The 26776-nt window shown below is 34.8% G+C and overlaps 1 protein-coding gene across 1 annotated transcript in view; it reads right to left on the minus strand.

The window, feature by feature from the left end:
- The window catches only part of ROCK1 (Rho associated coiled-coil containing protein kinase 1), a 150526-nt gene that overhangs the window by 79831 nt on the left and 43919 nt on the right, over positions 1-26776 (minus strand). Inside the window, exons 3-8 of the mRNA XM_036823051.1 lie at positions 11848-11948; positions 11171-11308; positions 8406-8581; positions 7528-7612; positions 5811-5955; positions 5364-5502 (exon numbers count right to left, since the gene is read on the minus strand). Of these exons, the coding sequence (XP_036678946.1) occupies positions 5364-5502; positions 5811-5955; positions 7528-7612; positions 8406-8581; positions 11171-11308; positions 11848-11948 (784 nt within the window). The remainder of the gene's footprint in view (positions 1-5363; positions 5503-5810; positions 5956-7527; positions 7613-8405; positions 8582-11170; positions 11309-11847; positions 11949-26776) is intronic.

Consider the following 26776-nt stretch of genomic DNA (forward strand, 5'->3'; position numbering starts at 1 on the left):
TTTTAAAATGTGCTGTTAGCTGAGTTGCTAAGGGGAACTTGGCACCTTTTGTTTTAGTAGAGTACTTATAAACAACAAAAATCCCAATTTTTTTCATGAGTTGAAAGATAAACTGCTTTAATCAAAGAGGAAATCAAAAATACCTAAAAACAAATGACAATGAAAACATGACGACCCAAAACCTATGGGATGCAGCAAAAGCAGTTCTAAGAGGGAAGTTTCTAGCAATACAATCCTACCTCAAGAAACAAAAAACACCTCAGATAAACAACCTAACCTTAAACCTAAAGGAATTAGAGAAAGAAGAACAAGAAAACCTCAAAGTTAGCAGAAGGAAAGAAATAATAAAGATCAGATCAGAAATAAATGAAAAAGAAATGAAGGAAACAGTAGCAAAGATCAATAAAACTAAAAGCTGGTTCTTTGAGAAGATAAACAAAATTGATAAACCATTAGCCAGACTCATCAAGAAAAAAAGGGAGAAGACTCAAATCAATAGAATTAGAAATGAAAAAGGAGAAGTAACAACTGACACTGCAGAAATACAAATGATCATGAGAGATTATGACAAGCAAATATATGCCAAGAAAATGGACAACCTAGGAAGAAATGGACAAATTCTTAGAAAAGCACAACCTTCCGAGGCTGAACCAGGAAGAAATAGAAAATATAAACAGACCAATCACAAGCACTGAAAATTGAAACTGTGATTAAAAATCTTCCAACAAACAAAAGCCCAGGACAAGATGGCTTCACAGGCGAATTCTATCAAACATTTAGAGAAGAGCTAACACGTATCCTTCTCAAACTCTTCCAAAATATAGCAAAGGGAGGAACACTCCCAAACCATCACCTTGATACCAAAACCAGACAAAGATGTTACAAAAAAAGAAAACTACCGGCCAATATCACTAATGAACATAGATGCAAAAATCCTCAACAAAATACTAGCAAACAGAATCCAACAGCACATTAAAAGGATCATACACCATGATCAAGTGGGGTTTATCCCAGGAATGCAAGGATTCTTCAATATACGCAAACCAGTCAATGTGATAATCCTATTTACAAATTGAAGGAGAAAAACCATATGATCATCTCAATAGATGCAGAAAAAGCTTTTGACAAAATTCAACACCCATTTATGATAAAAATCAGCCAGAAAGTAGGCACAGAGGGAACTTACCTCAACATAATAAAGGCCATATATGACAAACCCACAGCCAACATCATTCTCAGTGGTGAAAAACTGAAACCATTTCCACTAGATCAGGAACAAGACAAGGTTGCCCACTCTCACCACTATTATTCAACATAGTTTTGGAAGTTTTCGCCACAGCAATCAGAGAAGAAAAAGAAATAAAAGGAATCCAAATTGGAAAAGAAGTAAAACTGTCACTGTTTGCAGATGACATGATACTATACACAGAGAATCCTAAAAATGCTACCAGAAAACTACTAGAACTAACCAATGAATTTGGTAAAGTAGCAGGATACAAAATTAATGCACAGAAATCTCTTGCATTCCTTTAGAGTAATGATGAAAATTCTGAAAGAGAAATTAAGGAAACACTCCCATTTACCACTGCAACAAAAAGAACAAAATACCTAGGAATAAACCTACCTAAGGAGACAAAAGAACTGTATGCAGAAAACTATAAGACACTGATGAAAGAAATTAAAGATGATACAAACAGATGGAGAGATATACCATGTTCCTGGATTGGAAGAATCAACATTGTGAAAATGACTATACTACCCAAAGCAATCTACAGATTCAATGCAATCCCTATCAAACTACCAATGGCATTTTTCACAGAACTAGAACAAAAATTTCACAATGTGTATGGAAACACAAAAGACCCCAAACAGCCAAAGCAATCTTGAGAAAGAAAAACAGAGCTGGAGGAATCAGGCTCCGGACTTCAGACTATACTACAAAGCTACAGTAATCAAGACAGTATGGTACTGGCACAAAAACAGAAATAGAGATCAATGGAACAGGATAGAAAGCCCAGAGATAAACCCACACACATATGGTCACCTTATTTTTCATAAAGGAGGAAAGAATATACAATGGAGAAAAGACAGCCTCTTCAATAGGTGGTGCTGGGAAAACTGGACAGCTCCATGTAAAAGAATGAAATTAGAACACTCCCTAACACCATAAACAAAAATAAACTCAAAATGGATTAAAGACCTAAGTGTAAGGCCAGACAGTATAAAACTCTTAGAGGAAAACACAGGCAGAACACTATGACATAAATCACAGCAAGATCCTTTTTGACCCACCACCTAGAGAAATGGAAATAAAAACAAAAATAAACAAATGGGACCTAATGAAACTTAAAAGCTTTTGCACAGCAAAAGGAAACATAAACAAGACGAAAAGACAACCCTCAGAATGGGAGAAAATATTTGCAAACGAAGCCACTGACAAAGGATTAATCTCCAAAATATACAAGCAGCTCATGCAGCTCAATATCAAAAAAAAAAAAATCAACCTAATCCAAAAATAGGCAGAAGACCTAAACAGACATTTCTCCAAAGAAGGTATACAGATTGCCAACAAACACATGAAAGGATGCTCAACATCACTAATCACTAGAGAAATGCAAATCAAAACTACAATGAGGTATCACCTCACACCAGTCAGAATGGCCATCATCAAAAAGTCTACAAACAATAAATGCTAGAGAGTGTATGGAGAAAAGGGAACCCTCTTGCACTGTTGGTGGGAATGTAAACTGATACAGCCACTATGGAGAACAGTATAGAGGTTCCTTAAAAAACTAAAAATAGAACTACCATACAACCCAACAATCCCACTACTGGGCATATACCCTGAGAAAACCATAATTCAAAAAAAGTCATGTACCACAATGTTCACTGCAGCTCTATTTACAATAGACAGGACATGGAAGCAACCTAAGTGTCTGCTGACAGATGAATGGATCAAGACGATGTGGCACATATATACAATGGAATATTACTCAGCCAAAAAAAGAAACAAAATTGAGTTATTTGTAGTGAGGTGGATGGACCTAGAGTCTGTCATACAGAGTGAAGTAAGTCAGAAAGAGGAAAACAAATACTGTATGCTAACACATATATATGGAATCTCAAAAAAGAAAATGGTCAGAAGAACCTAGGGGCAAGACGGGAATAAAGATGCAGACCTACTAGAGAATGGACTTGAGGATACGGGGAGGGGGAAGGGTAAGCTGGGACAAAGTGAGAGAGTGGCATGGACATATATACACTACCAAACGTAAAACAGATAGCTAGTGGGAAGCAGCCGCATAGCACAGGAAGATCAGCTCAATGCTTTGTGACCATCTAGAGGGGTGGGACAGGGAGAGTGGGAGGGAGGGAGATGCAAGAGGGAAGAGATATGGGGACATATGTATATGTATAACTGATTCACTTTGTTATAAAGCAGAAACTGACACACCATTGTAAAGCAATTATACTCCAATAAAGATGTTTAAAAAAAAAAAAAAGGTTCTGAAGAACCCAGGGGCAGGACAGGAATAAAGACACAGACATAGAGAATGGACTTGAGGTCACGGGGAGGGGGAAGGGTAAGCTGGGACAAAGTGAGAGAGTGGCATGGACAGATATATGCTACCAAATGTAAAATAGATAGCTAGTGGGAAGCAGCCGCATAGCACAGGGATATCAGCTTGGTGCTTTGTGTCCACCTAGAGGGGTGGGATAGTGAGGGTGGGAGGGAGACACAAGAGGGAGGAGATATGGGGATATATGTATATGTATAGCTGATTCAGTTTGTTATACAGCAGAAACTAACACACCATTGTAAAGCAATTATACTTCAATAAAGATGTTAAAAAATTTTTTTTAAATAAAAATTGTGACACCATAAAAAAAAAATAAGATAAACTGCTTTAGATATAATGAGACACTTTTAAAGAAGCTTTCACTGACTCTCTCAGACTGGCTTAGGGAAACTCTCCATGGTTCTATGGCACGCGATACTTAAGAGTACTTACCTCTCTGTACAATAAATATCTCATTTGCCTGTCTGTTTCCCCCAAAGGACTATGAGGTAGTGGAGAACAGTGGCTGTGTATCTTGGTCATTTCTATACCTCTAGCATAGTTTTTATATGATACTATATTTATATAGTGCTTATATTAAAATGTAAAAATTTCAAAAACTATATGTTTCAGGCTGTAAAGGACAAACTGAAGGAGGATAAGTTAATTTTAATTAAAGTGAATCCGAAATTGAAACATATTTAAATTTAAAGCCTCTCTACTATTTAAATTAACAATATACAACCTTAAATCCTAAATGTAATCTTAGTAAGTCATCTAGTTCCTGTTTAAATTTTAAACGTAAACCACAAGGGTATATACATAATATGCCATTTTTGTTTCTAAAACACTTATGTGCATTTACATTTATAAAAAAATGCTTGTTGAAACTGGAAGACCATGTCAATGAAGGAAGGAGGTAGAAAATACTACATACTTTTTTTATAGCTTTGCACTATCTACTTAATTTCAAAAAGCATATATAATTAAATCTTTTTCCCAGCTTTACTGAGGTATAACTGGCAAATAAAATTTTAAGACATTTAGTTTACAATGTTACAATTTGATATTCATACATATACACTGTGAAAGGAGTCCCCCAACAAGCTAATTAACACATCAATCACTTCACATATTTACTTTTCTTTTTTTGGTCCGGGGCAAGAACATTTAAATGTTCTCTCTTCACAAATTTCAATTATACAATACAGTGTTATCTTAAATGGCATCAACTGGAAGATGCATCATCATTTTTCTATCGCCAGGAAAAAAATGTCCCAATTAAATTACTACATGCCATTGATTTTAAGATGCACTCTAATTTTAGAGATTTTAAGGTGTTAAAAAAAAAAAAACTCAGGGAATTCCCTGGCAGTCCAGAGGTTAGGACTCGGTGCTTTCACTGCCAGGGCCCAGGTTCAATCGCTGGTCGGGGAACTAAGATCCCACAAGCCGCACAGCATGGCCAAAAGGAAAAAAAAAAAATCAGACTCAATAAAATATACTACCATCTTTATACTTAAGTAAGTTAAAAATTTAACAATGAAAAAAATAATCAACTTGTCATCAGCAAAGAATCTATTACTATCCCAATTTCTTAGGTAAGTTAAGTGAGTTGAGATCCAGAAAAGCCATCCAGAAAAATCAGAAAAACTATATCAGGTTTCACTGTCATGAACGATTTTGGGAATGGTAATTTTTATTCCAATAGTTCAAATATAGGAGTTTAGATATAGACCTTAAAAACTGAGCAGCAAAATGAAAATTTCCTTGGAATAAGTGTTCCATGTTAAAATTATTTACCTGTCAGTAAGGAAGGCACAAATAAGATTTTTTGCTTCTTTTGATATGTCATTATCATCAGGGAAGGTAAGTGAATTTTTATGGTTCATAATCTTACTATAAGTTCCAACCAGAGAATCTGCATAAAATGGTGTATCACCTGATAAATTGACAGGGAAAACAAAAGCAAATTAAGATACATTGAAAGAAAGCAGTTTCAAAGGAAAAGAGTCAATGTTACTGTATAAAGATAATTAACTATGCATAAACTAAAAATATACACCGAACACATTAAGTTTCTCTAAGTCTCTAAATAGCTTGTCAAAACCGACAAAGTAGGTTTGGATCAGTTTGTTTCCTACAAACAAAATCAACACTGCTTAATGTAATATTTTATTAGAAGAAGCCAAGTCTAAGTTTGGAGATGAACAACTATGTTAGAGGTACATAAAATCCTCCTTTACTCACCTACAAGCATTTCATATAAAAATACCCCAACTGACCACCAGTCACATTCTCGTCCATAATAACCATCACCACCTTGAGATTTTAATACTTCAGGGGAAATATAATCAGGTGTCCCAACTGCTGTATCACATCGTACCATACCTTCCTAAAAAGAGGTCAAATTTTCAATTAGGATATAAATGTAAAGTCTCAATTATTTAACATGAGTTTTTCTTAATGTAACATGTAGAACTCTTAAGTCTTTGTGTTATGAAAGATCACATCAAAACCTAATGCAGACTTGATAAAAAATAACAAACAGCTTAATCATATATACATATTATATACACAATATATTCATAATGTATGTGTGTATGTGTATATGGATATAGCAGTGATTTTTATTTTGTAATAACACTCACTAGAAAGACACATTGCCACCATTTATTATTCCCCCAGTTGTACCAATATGATGATCTCATCTTAATTTCAGAGAACAAGTATATAAGTCAATGCAAATATGTTGAGGAACCGATAGAATGAATCACTTGATAACATCAATGTATAAATGCTGATTTAATTGCTTTTTACTAAAATAGTCATTCACTTTATGCTTGAAATTGAGGGAAAAAAACATATAAGAATTGACTGTACAAATATAAAATGGGGAAGCATGTGCATGGGAAAAGGGCATAATAGTGTTAAGCCCACTGATAACTACCTAATATGCATTTTAACCCTCTCTCCAAAATAAAAACAAAAACTATATATACCTGTTACTTACTTTAGCTGGTATGAATGCAACAGAATTATACATGATTACACAAAAGTTCTCACATACTGTTCTCCTCCTAACCCATAAATTTCCTTTGGAAATAATAAATACAACTGTCTGGTTATTCTTCTATGATAAGTTTCAAAGAATATAAACTGTTTCAACTGAAAATAAAGCAGCATACTTGCTACTTCAGCTATGTATATAAGTTATTTATTATATAAATAGTGAGCATGGGTACCTTTTACGATTGACTCCCCAAATAAGTAGTAAGAGCTTTTCATGTTTAATAGAAGGCTAAGTAAAACATTAAAAAATATACATATTACTGAAATCCAGTTTTTATGAAAGTCTCATTTTAACAGTGGCATTAGTATTTAGTGACATTTAAGCTAATCCCATTTCTAGCTACCAATAGTGGACATTACAGATTTGTTTTAAAAGATTTAGTAAATCTGGCAATCCACGCTTCCCCTAAATAGAGAGGGGAAAGAATAAAGCACTTACAAGTTACTAACACAACACTGAAACCATGGCATCTAGTTCAACAAATAAGACTGGGCACATCAATTCTGTACAAGTCCAGATATGGTTAGTAAATTCTTAAAACATTGGGAGAGGGAAGGGTAAGCTGGGACAAAGTGAGAGAGTGGCGTGGACATATATACACTATCAAATGTAAAATAGATAGCTAGTGGGAAGCAGCAGCTGCATAGCACAGGAAGATCAGCTTGGTGCTTTGTGACCACCTAGAGGGGTGGGATAGGGAGGATGGGAGGGAGACGTAAGAGGGAGGAGATATGGGGATATATGTATATGTACAGCTGATTCACTTTGTTATAAAGCAGAAACTAACACACCATTGTAAAGCAATTATACTTCAATAAAAATGTTAAAAAAAAAATTTTGTAAAAAGCATCTATCTTGAATTAGCAAAACTAAATTAAAATCTAATTATTTAACCTTATTCATCTTCATACAAGTACCAAAATCTGCTAACTTCAAATGTCCAGATTTATCCAGCAGCATGTTATCAGGCTTCACATCTCTGAGGGGGGAAAAAAAGGAGTACAGTATCTCTGAAACAGATCAGAAACTGATAAAAATTATATGAGGCAGTGATTTTAGGTCATATATCCTCAATTTAGAGAAGGTCACCTTTGATCTACATGTGCTCTCTATCCACATCTATAAACTGACTTCATCAGGGAGACTCTCTCATATATTATGCCTCAGAAGAAGACATTCTTTTAAGTAGAGTTAGATTCTTCCAAGAGGAAGATCAAGTCATTTGAGAGAGAATAACCATAAAAAATGTAACATTCAAACATAAAAAGTAACTGAAACACACAAGATAGATAAATACATAAATAACCCCAGAAAAGGGTCTAAATCACTTTCATTTTTGCATCCCTGGCACTGAGCACAGCAATTGCACATAGAATTCAAGTGGTGTTTGCAGAACAAATGAAATTATTCTTCTAGCAAATAAATTTGATATGTTCACTAATTAAAAGCAAATTAATTTGTATATAAAAATTAAAAGCATTTAATACCCCAGAATATACCTTAAAAAAACAGCTTATAATTTTTACTTTTCAGGACACCATATAAAAGCCTTATAATCAGAATAAGAAATATTAAAGAATACATTTATATCAACACTAAACTGAAATGTTAAAACCACGAATTTCAAAGTTTTAAATTCTGAAACACCACTCATGTCATATGGGAGAATAGGTGGATTTAGGATGGGAAATGCTAATCAAATGAAGTTTAAGTACTGATTTTTAGCTTCTCTCTTTAACAAATGAGAAAATTTAAAGCATTCTTATCCTTACCTATGAATAAAACCCATGGAATGGATTGCATCCAATGCAAGAACTACTTCTGCAGTATAAAATCGGGCCCATTTTTCAGGCACATCATAGTTGCTCATTAAGTTTACGAGATCTCCACCAGGCATGTATTCCATTACCATGTAGAGATAACGATCATCTTGGAATGCATAAAATAGCTACACAAATACAAAAAAAACAAAGAAACAAATTCATTAAGACTAAGCAAAACTGCTTCATTTAAGAATTGTCAAAAATACTAATATAAGATTTAACTGAAATAATCAAATTGCAGTAGTTGTAAGTACTCTTAAAGGAAACAAATACAAAGATAAACAGCACAAAGAACTTTGCATATGCAGAGGAGTTATTAACTGTGGTTACTTCTGAGGAGTCGGAGACTTCTTTTCTCTACACTTTTCTATACTAATTGAATTTCTTATACTGAGAATTTTTAAAAATTATAATAGTTTCAATAAAGAATATACAACTCTTCTAAGCAAAGACATATTGTAGTTCTAATTTAAATTGTGCATAGTGGGGTTTAGTGTTAAATTTATATCAACACCACAATCGTCAAGTAATCTAATAAAATTAGGCTACAGTCTTAGTTGTCCCTTATTAGCTGTGGGACTAGGCAATTTACTTAACCTCCCAAATTATCTGTGACTATAATCCTTTCTAGAAGAATATATGGGGAAAAAAAAAAAAAGAATATATGGGACTATATATCATGTTTGACTTTTATACTTGCTGCCCAGTTTGTGTCTGGATGCCTGGCAGTTGGCAAGTACTTAATGAATGTTCAACGAACAAAAGCACAAATTTAATCTATAAATTGAGGGTGTAGCTAGTAGGGATTAACTGCCTTTCAGAGTTGTTAAAAAGATTAGTGAATAGAGAAAAAGCCCTTAGTACAACAGATGCTCAGTAAACAGTTGCAGTCAGTAGGAGTCAGTAGTTGCAGTAACAGCTAACAGAGAAACAGGAAGAGGACAACAGAGTCAAAGCAGGAAGAGTAAGGTCCATTGATATGAAATCGGCAACAACATCAGGCATAAATATATTATGTGACCAGGGTTGAAGTTAAAAGAAGAGCAAATTTACAAAAGAAAATTTCTTTTTTTTGGCCGCATTACGTGGCTTGTGGGATCTTAGTTCCCCGACCAGGGACTGAACCCATGGCAGTGAAAGCACAAAGTCCTAACCACTGGCCTAATCACTGGACTGCCAGGGAATTCCCTACAAAAGAACATTTTAAGTAAACATGAGAAGATTAGAATAGAACTAAAATAAATGAAATAAGCCCTTAGAGAAAAAGTATAACTAATTTACCTAGGCACTTATGTCTTAAAATTATTTTTATATTTCATTTTTTTCAACAGCATTTAATGATTTTAGTTACAGATTTAGTAACTTTAATTAAATATAAATATTTGGGGGAAGGATAAGAAACTAAGTGGTATCTCATGGCTCTCCCAGATTAACATGTACAGTAAGTATATCACTCGGACACCATAATTAAAGAAACATTGTTGATTTGGTGGCAGTTTACCCTATTTAAAACGTATCAAGAAAAATAAAGCTTCAAGTTCATAAGTTGTAAATTTAACCTTAAACATTTATGTCATGTTTTTTAACTTTTTACACAACACTGAACACTCCCCGTATCAGTGGTTCTCAACCAGAGATGATAACTGCCAGTGTCCCACGGCCCCCACCCGCCCACTCTCCCCAACACGCCACCCAGGGAGATGTTCAACAATGTCTGAACACAGTTTTGGTTGTTATAGCTTTTGTGTGGGGTGGGGAGGGCTGCTACTGGCATCACCTGGGTAGAAGTCAGGCATGCTGTTAAAAACCCACAGGATAGCCCCCAACAACACAGAATCACTTGGCCCAAAATGTCAGTAACACTGAGCCTGAGAAACTCTGCTCTATACAGCTGATAAAAACAGGGCAGACATTTCAAGTATAAAAAGTCTTACTATGCGAATCTTAAACATCTTCCATATCCTTTTTATCCCAATTACTATTATGCTTATTTAAGACAGTCTTGATTACATAGTATAAATTTTAAAAACTACAAAATTCATGCTAGGAATTTAGAAATGATCTAGCTCAGCAGTTTTACTATTTTTTTTAAAAAACCACAAGACCTTATTTCCCCCATATGAAATCTTAATAAGAACCCCAATATATAAGACATATAAAACATGCAGCTGCTCTAGTTGAAGCAGAAACAGAAAACCCAGAATTATAACCTACCCAAACAACTGCTTGCTCCCATGACTCCATCTGAGGTATCTCCTCAGTTGAAAATAACCAATCTAAGCCACCTTTCACATTTTTTGAGCAAGGAGACTGAGGCCCAGAGATGTAAATAACCTGGCCACAGCTTCAGGTCAAGATTAGTACCTACAATTCCTGACTTTCTAATGTATTTTTCTTTCCACTGAAAAACCTGAAGCCAATACAATATTATTTGGAGGCCTAGCTTAACTTTTTTCCCTCCATTTCTCCCATTCTTTCCACTCTACTCCCATTCTTTCCCTCCATTTCTCCCATTCTCTCCACTCCAGAGACAGTTACTTTCCTCCTAGAGATGATTCAATAAAATTAAATTTTATGATTTTAAAAATAATGATGTATTAGACACTTTTGTAATTGCCAATAAATTCTCTATTACTGTTCTAAAAAACAAAGCTTCTCAGACATGTTAAGTTACAAACTGCTACAGCAACAATGAAACAATAACAAAAGCATACCTGAACAACCCAAGGACTGTTAGCAAAAGCCATGATGTCCCTTTCTTCCCAGAAAAAAGCAGAATCGGATCTCTTAATCATTTCAAATTTGCTGAGAAGCTTCATAGCATATACCTTCCTGGTGGATTTATGCCTTACCTTTAAAATTGAAAATGGAAAATAATGAACATTTCATTAACATTTAAAGCTCAGTGTTTCCCAGAACAATTTACTAAATAATTTAACATTGTTGGTCTTGCTATTTTAAATTCTTCTCTTCTGAATTATCCCAATTAGATAATGTCAAGGCTTTAACTACCAGATGTAAGTAATGTTAGAAAAAAATCTTTATTCCCTGTATTATGGCACACTTCCCCCTCCTCCACCCTGCTAGTTATACTACTTCCTGTTTATAAAACTTACTACTGCACAGCATTTTAGATAGTGTAATATTAGGAGTAAAGATTTCTCTTTTGATGCTTGAAAACTCTTCTCTACCCATGAATTCTTGGGGAAATATTTCACACTACTGCTGAATTAGACTCTAGGCTTTCATATCCTTAGGCAAGAATGTCTACAGCAATTTGAAGCAAGAATTTTATAAAAACAATACTTTCCCAAATAACATATGTTAAACACACAAATGGATTTTTTAATTTTAAAAAGATTGTTTTTTTAATCTCATTAAAATAACCTACCAATTGAACTTCTCCAAATGCACCTCTACCAATCACCTTCACTACTTCATAATCTTCAGCTTTCATTCGTAAATCTCTAATTTTATTTATTGTGTCTTTATCTGTATGAAAAGAAAAGTTTATAATTTTAAATCACTGAAGCATTATAACTAAAACTGCTTATTTTACATTCAAGTTCTTGAGAAACAATAAAAAACAAAGATGTTCATTAAAAATTATTTAATATAAGTAAAATATGAAGTTGTAAAACAGAGAAATGTTCAATGTGCTAAGAATTGTTTTTAATAAATTCTGGAATGACTTCACTCTGTTAAAGTATTTTTCTTAAAATCTGACTTACTAGAATGTTTAAAAAAAACCAAATATTATACTACACGTACACTGAGAATAATTAATTAGTTCCTGGTATTTTAAGTATATATCAAATTTGAATCAAGGGGCCACAGGTACATATTTTAGATTAATGAAACAAGTTTTCTTTTTATCAAGTCAGTTTTGATGATCCTTTTAAAAAGATATAACTAATTTAAGATATCAAAGGTAAACATGCTAAAGAATCACGTACTTATTATATTTCTCTATTTGAATGCAGATTCTAACTTAAAACACACAGTGGGAATCACTACAATTATTTATATAAACCTGTCACACTACAAACTACAATAATTTAAAATCCCCACTGGATAGATATTCTAATTCCTAATTTGGTCATAGATTAAAATAGGGCTATTTTAATCCACATGGGTCAACACTGGCATGAGATTACATGGAAAAGCTTCACAGCAGAGTTATACAAAATACAGGGCAGCTATTAAATTTAAGTTCTAGTTCCTGATAAAAGCTACATATAATATCTTGTCTTTCTTTTGAAATCCACATTTAAACTCATGTTTGTATACATTATGACCCATAAACACATGCAACAGAGAGCAAACTTTCACACAGGGATAACATAAGTACATTTAATTTTAGATCACATATCTATTGCAAATGTACCAGGAAGATATAAACAATAATCAATTTACTGCAGAAACATCTGTGTTAACTATAGAGGCTCTACAGTAATCACTGTAGATATATACATAACTCTAAAACACAGTGTCTGCTCTTATGGATTTCAAATGAAACTGAAACAAACAAAAAATAATACCAAAAAATGCAAAAAGGAAAATAAGCACAAGCACAGAGTTTGTGGAATATAAAGGATGATACCTAACCCAAGGCTGCCTAGGAGGGAGGTGGCTAGAAAAGGCTTTCTGGAGGTGAAGAAACCTGAAACAAGTCTAAAAAGAAAGCAGTTAGCTAGCTGGGAAGAAGAAAAGAGAGAATATAACAGGCAGATGGGCAAATATAAGCAAAGGCACAGCAGAACTGTTCTGTGCTGCTGGAGTATCAAGTCTGTGGGAAGGACGTGAAGGAGAGGCTGGAGAGCCCCAAACTAGTTAAGGAGCTTGAACTTTACCTGTAGACCAGTAGTTGTAAAATTATTATTTAATCAACAAAAATATTTTTCACATTAAAGTTTAAAAGCTGTACAATATGAAAATAGATAAAAGAAAAGTGCTCTGCTTCAAGAGGGTAGTGGTGGTGGGTGTCGTCAGAGAGGGGCTGGAGCCTCGTCTACTTTGTACACCTCCATAATGCAGCCCAACAGAGTCCTGTGGGATCTGTCGGGAACTGAGAACAACCTGAAAACCACCACTACGTGTTGGAAGCCATGACAAGAAATAAGGCATATGAACAACATAGTCAAATTTACATTTCAGCTGCACTACTCCAGAGAATATGTAAATGATAAATTCAATAAGGGCAAGACTAGAGCGGGGGTAGAACTTTAAGAGTACTGTAATACTCCAGACACGAAATAAGAAAGTTCTGAACCAGGATAATGTGTTATATAATAGCCTATGGGGTTGAGAAAGGATCCCTGGCTCTGGTTATACCAGATTTAGAGCCATAAATAGGCTATAAAGTCTGTAGTTTTGGGCTCAGAAAATATATCTGCTGCAAATGTGTGTGGAAATGGAGATCTTGCTTCTTATTTAATTTCAGACAGCACAGGAAGTTACAAAGCAGCTCGACGTTACTTGTGATTCGAACAACATTAGTTGTCAAAATGACTTTATTACATTTAAGTTTTGCATTAAAAGTGCTGTCTTGCCTTGTAATTTTAGGTTAAATCAAAAACTAATTTCCAAAGTCAGTGTTCAATGATAATTCAATGATAGTTGAGAGTGGTTCTTCTCATTAAGAAAAATCTTCATCTTGGTCCTTGTCTTAATCAGCTCATCCTGCCGTGCAAAATACCATAGACTGGGTGGCTTAAACAGACATTCATTTTCTCATGGTTCTAGAGGCTCAAAGTCTAAGACTGGGGCCAGCATGTTCTGTTTCTGGTGAGATCTCTCTTCCCGGCTAGTTGGCAGCCAGCATCTCTCTGTGTGCTCACAGGACCTCTTACGTGTTGCACAGGTAAGGACACTAATCCCATTTTATCACAGTCCTACCTTTATGACCTCATTTAACCTTAACTGCCTCTTGGTTGGCCCTATCTCCAAATACAGTTATATTGGGGGGTTAGGGATTCAATAGATGGATTTGGGGTTGGGGGACACAATATAGTCCACAAAAAAAAAAATCACAAATGTCACCACTGCTAAGCCATTGACTTGCTATATGCAAAGATAAACTGGGATATTCAGCTTCAATTTCTGTCAAAAATGTACAGAATGGATAACAGTTAAGTCCACCAGAGTGAATGATGTTTACCACTGATCCTGTGGTTCAATAACACGATAGATTCAAATATTTTCCACAAAGTACTTGCTGATGTATAATACAATGAATAACTACAGGCTTTAAACACCTGGTATTTTCATAAGCTTTGTTAGTTTGTTCAACTAACATTTTCTGCACCATACATAATTTTTTTTTTCATAATTTTAACTACCATCATTTGTAACGCATCTTAGCAGACTCCACTTCAAGTTGTACTTAGTGTTTCCTCAACTTTTTAAAAAATATTGTTGCCTGTACTTGTTCCATGCCGACTACACATAGAGGCTAATTCTTCACTCACTTCAAACTCAGCATTGATTCCTCAAACAAGAGTCAAGGAAAATCACTCAAAATTGTCTTATTTTTTAATTGACTATTGCTGTTGCTCCCAATGGTCTCAATTCTTTGAGCAACTACTGTTCTTGACAAAAAGCTAATAGTTTTTTTAAAATTTAATTTTATTTCTTTATTTTTTATACAGCAGGTTCTTATTAGTTATCTATTTTACATATATTAGTGTATGTATGTCAATCCCAATCTCCCAATTCATCACACACACACACCCCCCCCCCGCCACTTTCCCCCCTCGGTGTCCGTATGTTTGTTCTCTACATCTGTGTCTCTATTTCTGCCTTGCAAACCAGTTCATCTGTACCATTTTTCTAGACTCCACATATATGCATTAATATATGATATTTGTTTTTCTCTTTCTGACTTACTTCACTCTGTATGACAGTCTCTAGATCCATCCACATCTCTACAAGTGACCCAATTTCGTTCCTTTTTATGGCTGAGTAATATTCCAGTATATATATGTACCACATCTTCTTTATCCATTCGTCTGTCGATGGGCATTTACGTGGCTTCCATGACCTGGCTATTGTAAATAGTGCTGCAATGAACACTGGCGTGCATGTGTCTTTTTGAATTATGGTTTTCTCTGGGTATATGCCCAGAGGTGGGATTGCTGGGTCATATGGTAATGCTATTTTTAGTTTTTTAAGGAACCTCCATACTGTTCTCCATAGTGGCTGTATCAATTTACATTCCCACCAACAGTGCAGAGGGTTCCCTTTTCTCCACACCCTCTCCAGCATTTGTTGTTTGTAGATTTTCTGATGATGCCCATTCTGACTGGTGTGAGGTGATACCTCATTGTAGCTTTGATTTGCATTTCTCTAATAATTAGTGATGTTGGGCGGCTTTTCATGTGCTTCTTGGCCATCTGTATGTCTTTGGAGAAATGTCTATTTAGGTCTTCTGCCCATTTTTGGATTGGGTTGTTTGTTTTTTTGATATTGAGTTGCATGAGCTGCTTGTATATTTTGGAGGTTAATCCTTTGTCCGTTGATTCATTTGCAAATATTTTCTCCCATTCTGAGGGTTGTCTTTTCGTCTTGTTTGTAGTTTCTTTTGCTGTGCAAAAGCCCAAAAAGCTAATAGTCTTAAGGAAGTTTTTCTCTCTGTACACATTTGCTTTGTGGCTGCAAACACCATCAGTGAATAGCTTTCCCTGCTTGGCTAACAAATAAACCACTTGTAAACTTATGTAAGGTCATAACCTCATTTTCTTTTTTCATCTTTGTAAAGAAAATTCTGCTGTGGTGAGATATTCTATTTTAAATTTTCTGGGTTTTTCTAACTGTTGCTTTCCTGTGAGTTGGGAATGTTATGGCGAGTACTTATTCTGGTAATGTCAATGCACATTGTACTCTTTCAGCACAGCTACAGTGTAACTGCATAATAACACAATGCCCTGCCCTCTAACTTGATGAAATAATCCACACTTCACTGTGCCTCAAAATAACAACATTCAGTTTCACTTTTCTTTTCCTTTTTTGTTCTGACATGATGGGCATGCACTGGCAAAGGAAAAAAAATAATAAAATTCTGTGGTACGGTGATACACATGGAATGCTATTGTGTTGTAACTGTGTCACTGTGATTTCTAGTGTGCTGAGCAGCAGTGTGAAGCAATAACAATGCCACGTATGATTTTTGTCACAGGTACTCAACTCTTCAACTTGTGTTGTAGCATAAAAGTGGTCACAGACAATACTTAAAAGAATGAGCAGAGCTATGTTCCAATAAAACTTTATTTATGGACACTGAAATCTGCACTTCACATAATTTTCACATGTCATGAAATATTATTCTTCTTTTGACTTTCTATAAATTATTTAAAAATATAAAAACCATTCCTAGCTCATAAGCCATCCAAAAACAAATGGTAGGCCAGATCTGGCCTGTGGGCTGTAGTTTGCCAACCCCTACTCCAATGGAAATCCAGCTTCCCTGAGGACGCTGCTTCCCCTGCAGTTCTACAGTGGTGCCCTTTACCCTCCACATGCTTTATACCAATGGCCCTGAAAGTGGGACAGGTGAACTCCACTGCCATCTCTACACTCCCACCCTATATCTGCCAGCTTTGCTTTTCATATTTATTAGGTTCTATCTCCCACTACCTCTCATTGTCACTGTAATCTACTGACCCTCAGGTCATCACATCTCACTGCTAGACAATTTTAGTTTCTGGGTTACTAACCTTCTCTCCAATATTTTCCTATTTTAATTCTTAAGGACTTTAATATACCCATAGATGATACTTCTAATAACCTGGCCTCTCAATACCTTTAACTTCTCTCTTTCAATGATCTTGTCCTCTACCTTATCTCAGCCACTCATTTCCATGGCCACATGCTAGATCTTGTCATTATCAGTAATTATAGTCCTCCCTTAATTTCAATTTCAAATCCTGTACTCTCTAAGCACTCTCTCAGCTTTCCTGCTCACTCCCTCCAAAAACCACACCCCAACAATCCCCAGCCCCACCAAGACCTCCAATCCACTGATCCTATCCATTTTTACTGTACCTCATTGTACTGATAGGTTCTCTTTCTTACCTATCCAGCTTAAATTACATGATCAATTATTATAATCGTTCGCTTGCATAACCTTTAATGCCTTGGCTCTTTTCTGCTTCATTATACTTAGTTTGGCAAAACCGTAATTCTAGTTAAATCTACCTCTACAACTAACTCTATGTCAGCACCCATGTAGTTGAATATGTCTGGATAAATACATAAAATCATACTGACTGATCCCACTTTAAATTCATAATTGCAAACATAAAGCTTGCCCTTAATTCTGCTTGGCAATCATGTATTTCTTTAGTATATTCACTCTCCCACTTTATTAGAGACCGTATTTCACATTTTCTTTTCTCTTCTCAAACCTCTCACTGATCCTTGTTCACAGCTAATGACCTTGCTGGTTACTACCCTGAAACAATCGGAAGAAAATTGCCATAGACTTACCACTAAATAGATATATTTATAATTATATTTATGTATTCATTTTCAACTACCAGCACATGCCCTCATATATTTGGTCTCTTAACTTTTTACTATAGGAGAATACTGCTATCTCACACCAATCCCTCCACTGGTGATGTCATCCTTTTTCACAAGCTCGAGGACGTTGCTCCAGCAATTCCCCCCCTCTTTCTCCTGTATCATTAAGCTTTCCCCTTCCTAACTGGATTGTATAATGCCATTTTCATTCCCATCTTGATGCCATTTCTCTCACTAGCTGCTGCCCCATTACTCAACCCCACTACAGCAAAATTCCTCAAACGTTGTCTGTACTCTATTTCTAAATCTTTCTTCATACCTGCTCTTAAATCCATTTTGGGTGAGCTTTGGCCATTACCTTTCTATCAAAACTGCTTGTCAGGGAGTTCCCTGGTGGTCTAGTGGCTAGGATTCAAGGCTTACACTGCCGTGGTCCAGGTTCAATCCCTGGTCAGGGAACTGAGATACCACAAGCCGCGCGGTGTGGTCAAAATTTAAAAAAACAAACAAACAAAAAACAACAAAAACGAAAGTGCTTGTCAAAGTCACAGGTGACCACCATGTTGCTAAATTTAACAATGAATTCCCAGTCTTCACCTTGATACATCAGTAGGTTTTGACAGTTTGATCACTCCTGCTATACTCTCTTTACTTGACTTCCAGGATACTACATTCCTACAACAATACTAAGGGTATTTTTTCATTTTCTTTTGTTTTGTTTTGTTTTGTTTTTTTGGCTGCACTGCGCGGCATGTGGGATCTTAGTTCCCTGACCAGGGATCAAACCCACGCCCCCTGCATTGGAAGCACAGCCTTAACCACTGGACCACCAGGGAAGTCCCAAGGGTATTTTTTTCTACATCAATGATTACTTCTCAGTTGCCTTTGCTGGTTCCTCCTCTTCTCTCAGATTTCTTAACACTGAAGCATCTCAAGGCTCAGTCTTTCATGGTGTTTTCTTCTCTATCTACACTCATTTATTGGTGGGCTTTAAAAAGCACTGACATGTCAACAACTTGCAAATTTTTATCTCTAGTTCAGACCTCTCTCTTAAACTTCAGATTTATATATTCAATTGCTTACATAATATATCTACTTTGTTAACAGATATCTCAAATTTAATGTGTCTAGGGGCTTCCCTGGTGGTGCAGTGGTTAAGAATCCGCCTGCCAATGCAGGGGACACAGGTTCGAGCCCTGGTCCAGGAAGATCCCACATGCCGCGGAGCAACTAAGCCCGTGTGCCACAACTACTGAGCCCACATGCCACAACTACTGAAGCCCACGTGCCTAGAGCCCGTGCTCCGCAACAAGAGATGCCACCACAATGAGAAGCCCGTGCACCACAACAAAGAGTAGCCCCGCTCGCCGCAACTACCGAAAGCCCACATACAGCAATGAAGACCCAATGCAGCCAAAAATAAAAAATAAAAAAAAATTTAATGTGTCTGAAACTGAAGAGGTGTTCTCACCCCAAACCTCTACCTATGATTTCAACACTTCAGATGATGGGTCAGTTTTGCTTGGGGCAAAAACCCAGGGGCATTCTTGACTCCTATTTTTTTCTTACACTCCACATCCTATCTGGCTGGCTCTACCTCTGAAATATATCTGGACCTGATAACTTCTCACCTTCTGCACTGCTTCCATGCTGGACCAAGCCACCATCATCTCTTTTTTGGATTACGGCAATCGCTTAACTGATTTCCGGCTGTCTATCCCTGCCTCTCAGTAGTCTATTCTTAACATGGGGCGATATTCTTAAAACACAATTCAGATCATGTCACTCCTCTTCTCAAAACTTTCTGACTTGCTATCTTACCCAGAGCAAAAGTCAAAGATCTTACAATGGCCTACAAGATTCTACATGACCTATCCTCTCTATTTCCTTCCTTCTCTGATGTCATCCTACTATTCTCTCCCTTGTTTAATCCTCCCCAGCTGCAGTGGCTTCCTTGTTGCTGTTCAAAAATCCTCTCTTATGGCCTTTGCACTGGCTGTTCCTCTGTATGCCATTTTCTTTCCTTAAACATCTGCATGGCTAACCCTCTCAACTACTTCAACTCTTTTCTCCAATGTCAGCTTTTAGTGAGCCCTCTCCCAGTCATCGTACCTAAAACTGCAAAATTCTCCGAACTTCCAATTCTTTTTACAGTGTTCCACTTTTTCCCATAATAAAAATTAACCTGTTATTTACAGAATTTAATATAATACTTGCAAAATTATAAATTTGGTAAGCTCTTATTACTTCTAAGACCAATAAGCAGGACTGTGTGACTATCAGATCCTTTTAACAATTTCTGATTGTCAACTGTGTTGAGCCAGGTGATGGTGGCAGAAAGCTGAAATTCAGAGAAGTGAGATATTACTATACAGCACAGTTAGCAAGGAATGAAATGGGCAAACTGAGTCACAAATAAACACCATAAGTCTTGATAGGCCAAAAATTAGCTAATCATCTCTAAATAATCACAAGTTAGCAAAAGAGGCAGTGCAGAAAGGTTTCAGGGTTACAAAAAATTAAAAAATATTTCAATCACATACAGACTCTTTAACTTTCTAGAAAGCAAATGGATGATTTTTCTTAAGGATCTTTTCTTATTTTTAAAATCACACTTTATACCCAATAAATTTTACTTCTAGGAGTACATATACATACAATGACGTATTAGAAAACATTTAAATTGTGTTGTTTAATAACAATTACATAGAATGATGTTCAACATATGATGTTGAGCATAGAAACAGATTAAACTGCATGTGGTATATGAACTCAATTTTCTAAAAACACAAATATATATTGGTATATATAGACAGAAAAAAGCCAGAAAGAAATATACCAAAATAATAACTGCAGTCACCTCTAAGCATGGTGGGATTAGAGATTATTTTATTCCTCACATTTTACATTTACTTCAAGTTTTCTATAATGACTGTTTCTTTCTAACGCGAAAAAGATATATTTTGCCTAGTTTACGATCCTAGATTATAAAATGCACCATCATTTTACGTACCACTATAGATTGTAAGACAACCCAATTATTTTAAAAATGTTTAAAAAAAGAATAAAGTATGGCAATAAAAGCTATGCACAATGCAATATTTGTCCAATATACTGCTACTCTTTGCCTAAAGAAATCCAATACACCTTGCAAACTTTCAGAGCAGTCAAAGCAGCCCTAATAAGCTCTAAAATTATCTAAAACTTACCTAGAAAATTTATAATGTGGGATTCAATTCCATAAAACTCCGATTTTGTTTCAATGCAACAGTTAATAATAATAATAAAAATAAAAATAAGTTATTCTATGCTCATATGTTCAAACAGAATTCAAGCTCCAGGAAGATGTGCTATGTTTTGCCAGTGCGCACACACGTGTGAACACACATACAGAGTAATCTAGTGTGAGAAACAGATTGGCAATAAACAAAACCAAACCCAAACTCCTCAACACATCATAAAATGGCTTTTAGATCTTGTTACTCTCTGATTCTCCAATCTTTTATTTCTAGATAGTCTCCCCAACAATGCTCTGGCAATGCCTAGTTACTTGCAATTTCCCACACAGCCATACTGCTTTACATCTCCATTCTTTTGCAGATGTTGATCACCAACCTAAAATGACTAGCCCCACTTTATTTGAGCAGGTTACTACCAAACAAGATCTAATCCTTTATCCATCTCCTCCTGATCCCCTCAGTCTGATAAGCTGCCTTTCTCCTCTGGGAAACCACTATTTCTCTATTATTTCATCTGTCAATGTGGGCTGGAATTGTTTGTATTTCTTCTGTTAGATTGTATGTTCCCATTTCCTTAAGGGTAGAGACCATACTTCATTCATGGATATGTCTTTGATGTACATATGTGCTCAATGTTACTTAGTGAAACATTAAAAATATTGATATTTAATGATATTATTTACAAATGGCCACAATCACTTGCTGCTCTTATCTGTTCAGGGACAACAGAAAAGCCACATATATATTTACTCCAAAATAATAAAAGTATATACTTAAAAATCAATCTTGGGTTTCTCAAAATGTTATACAGAATTATATGACACGAAAATTCCACTTTCAGGTATCTACCCAAGAGAAATGAAAACATATGTCCACACAAGAACCTGTGCACTAATGTTCATAGTAGTATTATTCATAATAGCGAAAAAGTAGAAACAATCCAAATGTTCATCAACTGATGTATGGATAAACAAAATGTGGCATTATCTATACAATGGAATATTATTTATTTGGCAATTTAAAAGAATGAAATACATGCTACAACACAGATGAACCCCGAAGAGAGCATGCTAAGTCTAAAAAGCCAGTCATAAAGGATCACACATTGTATGATTCCATCTATAGGAAATGTCCATATTGGCAAATCTATACAGACATAAAATAGATTAGTCATTGTCTAGGGCTGGGGAGCTTGGGGAGGATTGGGGAGCGACTGCTAATGGGTACAGAGTTTCTTTACAAGATGATGAAATGTTCAAAAAGTTAACTGAGGTAATGACTGCACAACTCTATAAATACAGACAAAAAACAATGAACTGCACACTTTAAATGGGTGACTCTTCAGTACGTAAATTATATCTCAATAAAGCAGTTTTAAAAAATCAATCTTGGGTTTGGCAATGATTTTTACATGCAACACCAAAAGCACAATCCATATGAGAAATAAATGATAAATTAGACCTTATCAAAATCAAAAACATTTGCTCTGTAAGATAATATGTAGCCTTCTGAGTCTGGAGATGGAGCTTATTGATGCCCCTCCCCTTGAGTGTGGACTGGAATAGTGATCAGATTCCAAAGAATCAGGTATGGAAAGGAAAAATAGTAACTTTTCAGGAGAGAAGCCTGGCAGACACTATCTTAAAACAAGTGATAAACGTTAACATTATCACTGATAAATCATTATGGTATCACATATCCCAGACATAATGTGATGAGAAGCACATGTCATCTCTGTGGTACTCATCCCCAAAACCCATAACCCCAGGGTAATTATGAGAAAACATTAGACAAAACCAAACAGGAAAGTTCTACAAAATACCTTATCAATAATCTTCAAAACTGTCAAGGTCATAAAAAAACAAGGAAAGCCTGAGAACTCTCACAGATTGAAGAAGACTAAGGAGAAATGGCAACTAAATACAATGTGATATTCTAGATTGGATTCTGGAACCAAAAAAAGGAGATTAGTGGAAAAACTGATATCTAAGTAAAGTATATAGTTAACAGTAATATACCAACTTTAATTTCTTAGTTTTGTCAATGTACCATGGTTATATAAGATGTTAACATTAGGAAATGCTGGGTGAAGGGCATACAGGAATCTCTGTACTATTTTTGCAGCTTTTCCATGAGTTTATTCCAAGATAGATAATTTAAAAAGTAAATAAAGAGAATATTCAACATTTCTTTTTGAAAATCTATCTGATTTAGTAATATTTTACTTGTAATAACTTCAAACAAGATCATGTAATACCCTAGGTTATCCTGCATAATATATTCAATTTTATGGCTCCATTAAAAAATTCTGACTTTTATACCACCTTCTGGTGTAAAAGTGCATTTTGGCAATATATATCAAAATGCAAATTGGATGCAACTTTTGACTCAGCAATTCCTGGAATTCACTTCAAAGAAAGGAAAACCAAGTATACCAAGCTGTATGTACAAAAAATGTTAATATAACATTTTCACTTATAACAGCGAAAAACTGGGAGGCACCTGAGAACCACTATTACAGAAACAGTTTTTTAAATTATGGTACATTCATTCAATGGAAATATATGTATTCTTTAAAAAAATGTGTTATCCATACTTATTGACATAAGGTATTCTGCAACTTGCTTTTTCACTGAACACACTGTGGATAGCTGATAGAAATGTCTTATTGATTTTTATGTGGGTTGTTCTAACTTTTTGCCCCAACATCAATATATTTTTGCGATGATGAACATTCCCATGTATTTTCAGTGCTATTTTTGCAGGATACATTTCTTTAAGTAAAAGTATTAGGTTATATTCATGAACATTATTAGTTTTAAAATACGCTAACTGCCCTCCAGTCTCTCACCAATCTTGGATATTATTACTTTTTACCTTTCTCTTTCAGGTTGCGGGGGGGCAGGGAGGGTTGGTTCTTTTTTTAACCCATATTTCTTTTTTTTTTTAACCCATATTTCTTTTTTTTTAACCCATATTTCTTGAAATATTAATGCTTTTGTTCAACTGTTACCTGCTCATTGATAATTTTTATTTTTTCTCAATTACACTACATATTCAGTTACTTTGTCCATTTTTTTTATGGTGTTTTTCTTGTTGACTGGAAGGATCTCTTCATACATTAGGAATATAATTCTATTACATATGTTATAATTTTTTCCAGTTTGTCAGTAATCTTTATATCTATTTTTCTTTATAAAGTTTTGATATGGCAAAATCTGTCAATGTTTCCTTTACAGTTTCTACCCCTGGTATCCTGCTTCAAAAAAACGAAAAAAAGCCACTCCCTACTTAAAGACTATAAACATAATACCTATAATTTCATCTAGTATTTTTTGTCTTTACATTGGTACATGTTGTGAAGTAGAGACAATTTCATTTTCTCCTCATATATGAATATCTAACTGTCTCAAAACAAACTGCTGAATAATCTTACCTTTTTCCCAATGACCTAACTGCCATAATAAGCTTACATCAAATTTTCATACAATAAAAAAAGTATGCTTCTAGACTCTCTATGATGATCTGTTGGTCCTATGTCCTTCAACAAAGTACTATTTTTCTTATACTTCAGTATCCAGTTTGAAAAAATAATCCCAAAATATGATGACTACAATCCTGTCCCATTCTCCAGAAATGGAGATACATCCACCACTCAAGTGCTAGTTACCCAACCACACAAGCCTTTCATAGACTTCATAAGCAAACAAACATGTCAAAACGCTACTACATTTCAGTACTTTCTGGCTGCATAAAGGCAGACTCTTATATGTACCTTAATACTTATTTGTGGAGAAGGAAGCTTTTAATGTCACTAACCAAATAATAGTTTTGCATTTTTGTCATCACTTGAAGAACTTGAAAATGAAATTGTATACTTATCACAATATATGATCATTATAATCCATTTATATTCTACTCCTCTCAAGAAACCTATCCGCTTTAAATGCAGAAGTAAATTATATATAAAATTTCCAGTTTCACAATTTTTGTTCCTTAGAATTACCCAAGAAGTGTAGATTTCTAACTGCATCTAACTTTATATTCAAAGCACATGAAAACCACCTTTAATTTTACTAAAGATAATGTAGTACTCACTTTCAATATCGCAGTACATGATTTTATAAGTGTAACGAGACACTCTTAGGAGAAACTAGTCACAAACATTAAAATGAGGGCTCTTCCACAAGTCATTAAAACTTCTGATGTTTTGTTTTAATTACTATTATACCTTAATTTAAAATAAGAAAAAAGTTTACTTTTTCTATTGAGTAGTACGTACCTTTTGTGTAATTCTACAAGGAGCTAAGGCAAACATAGTCAGGTTGTTTTTACTTCCTTGGATGAACAACAGATTCATTGATTGATATCATTCAGAATATGCTGAACTGAAAACTATTTTATTTTTTTTAAAATAAAAGATCATTGTGTATTGATTTTAATCACCAACCAATGAATAGCTAATTTAATGATAACACTAACATTCAACTATCAAAATAATCATTTAATAAGTAGAAAGGTATCATGATTTTAACAAGCTTAAAAAGAAAGGAAAAATTTTACATTTTGAAGCATACCTGAGTAGCGACATATTAAGACTTCAAGACGGGGAAAAAGAGGAAAAAACTTTCTAATGATCATCACTGCCAGTTTACATATAAATAAATATCTATCTAATTAAATGTGTACAATCCATGAAATATTATTTTTGGAAGGAATTTAAGTAACCACTAGAGAAAAGGTTAAGCTCCATTAAAATACTGTACAGTAGGTTACTAAATATAATTACTTGGAAAAATAAAAAGTTTAGATACAATCTTTTTACAATGATGCATGTAATTTACCTTTTAATGCAGTGATTTAATACAGTGATAACATAATAGAACCTTTTGAAAGAACTTTATTTTCTACATCTCAACTGAAATTGTTTTGTTCTTATTGTGTGTGTGGCTTGTCAGTTGTACCTATCATCACAATTAAACTAATATATACTAGTTTGCCTATCTGCTTCTGGTCTTTTGTTCAAAATAAAATGTTAAATTACTGCCTAAGCCTTGAGCCTCATGTTTTCCTCTTCCAAAGGTAACTACCTGCCTAGAATTGATATATTTAGTCACTGTTTTTTAAACTTTCTCAGAACAGTGATTTCTAAAAAAGTGGTCACCCATACAAAAATCATCAAATCAAAAACAAAAATACAAGAAATTCAAAATTCTAGGGTTATAATCTGCCTAGATCTGGGGGTATAAACTAATTTAAAGTGCTCAACTTTTTTCTCAGTCCTTGAACTTAAATTCCTTTATCTAAGTTTTTAAAAATCATGAGAACAATGAAGACAAAAAATACGACACTAAGTAATTCTTTTTTATCCAATCCATTAACCCAACAGCCCCAACCTGCCATTTCAGTCTCTTCTGCCACGTGTCCTCCTTACTCCTTCCTGCTCATCATAAACCAAGTTCAATTTATACCAAACTCTTGGTTCCTCAAAGGTATCATAACTTTTGGATGGCTTAACAAACGCTGTTCCTTCTCTGCCTGAATTGTTCTTCCTCAACT

The sequence above is a fragment of the Balaenoptera musculus genome, chromosome 14, assembly GCF_009873245.2.
Source record: "Balaenoptera musculus isolate JJ_BM4_2016_0621 chromosome 14, mBalMus1.pri.v3, whole genome shotgun sequence".
Classification (NCBI taxonomy): domain Eukaryota; kingdom Metazoa; phylum Chordata; class Mammalia; order Artiodactyla; family Balaenopteridae; genus Balaenoptera; species Balaenoptera musculus.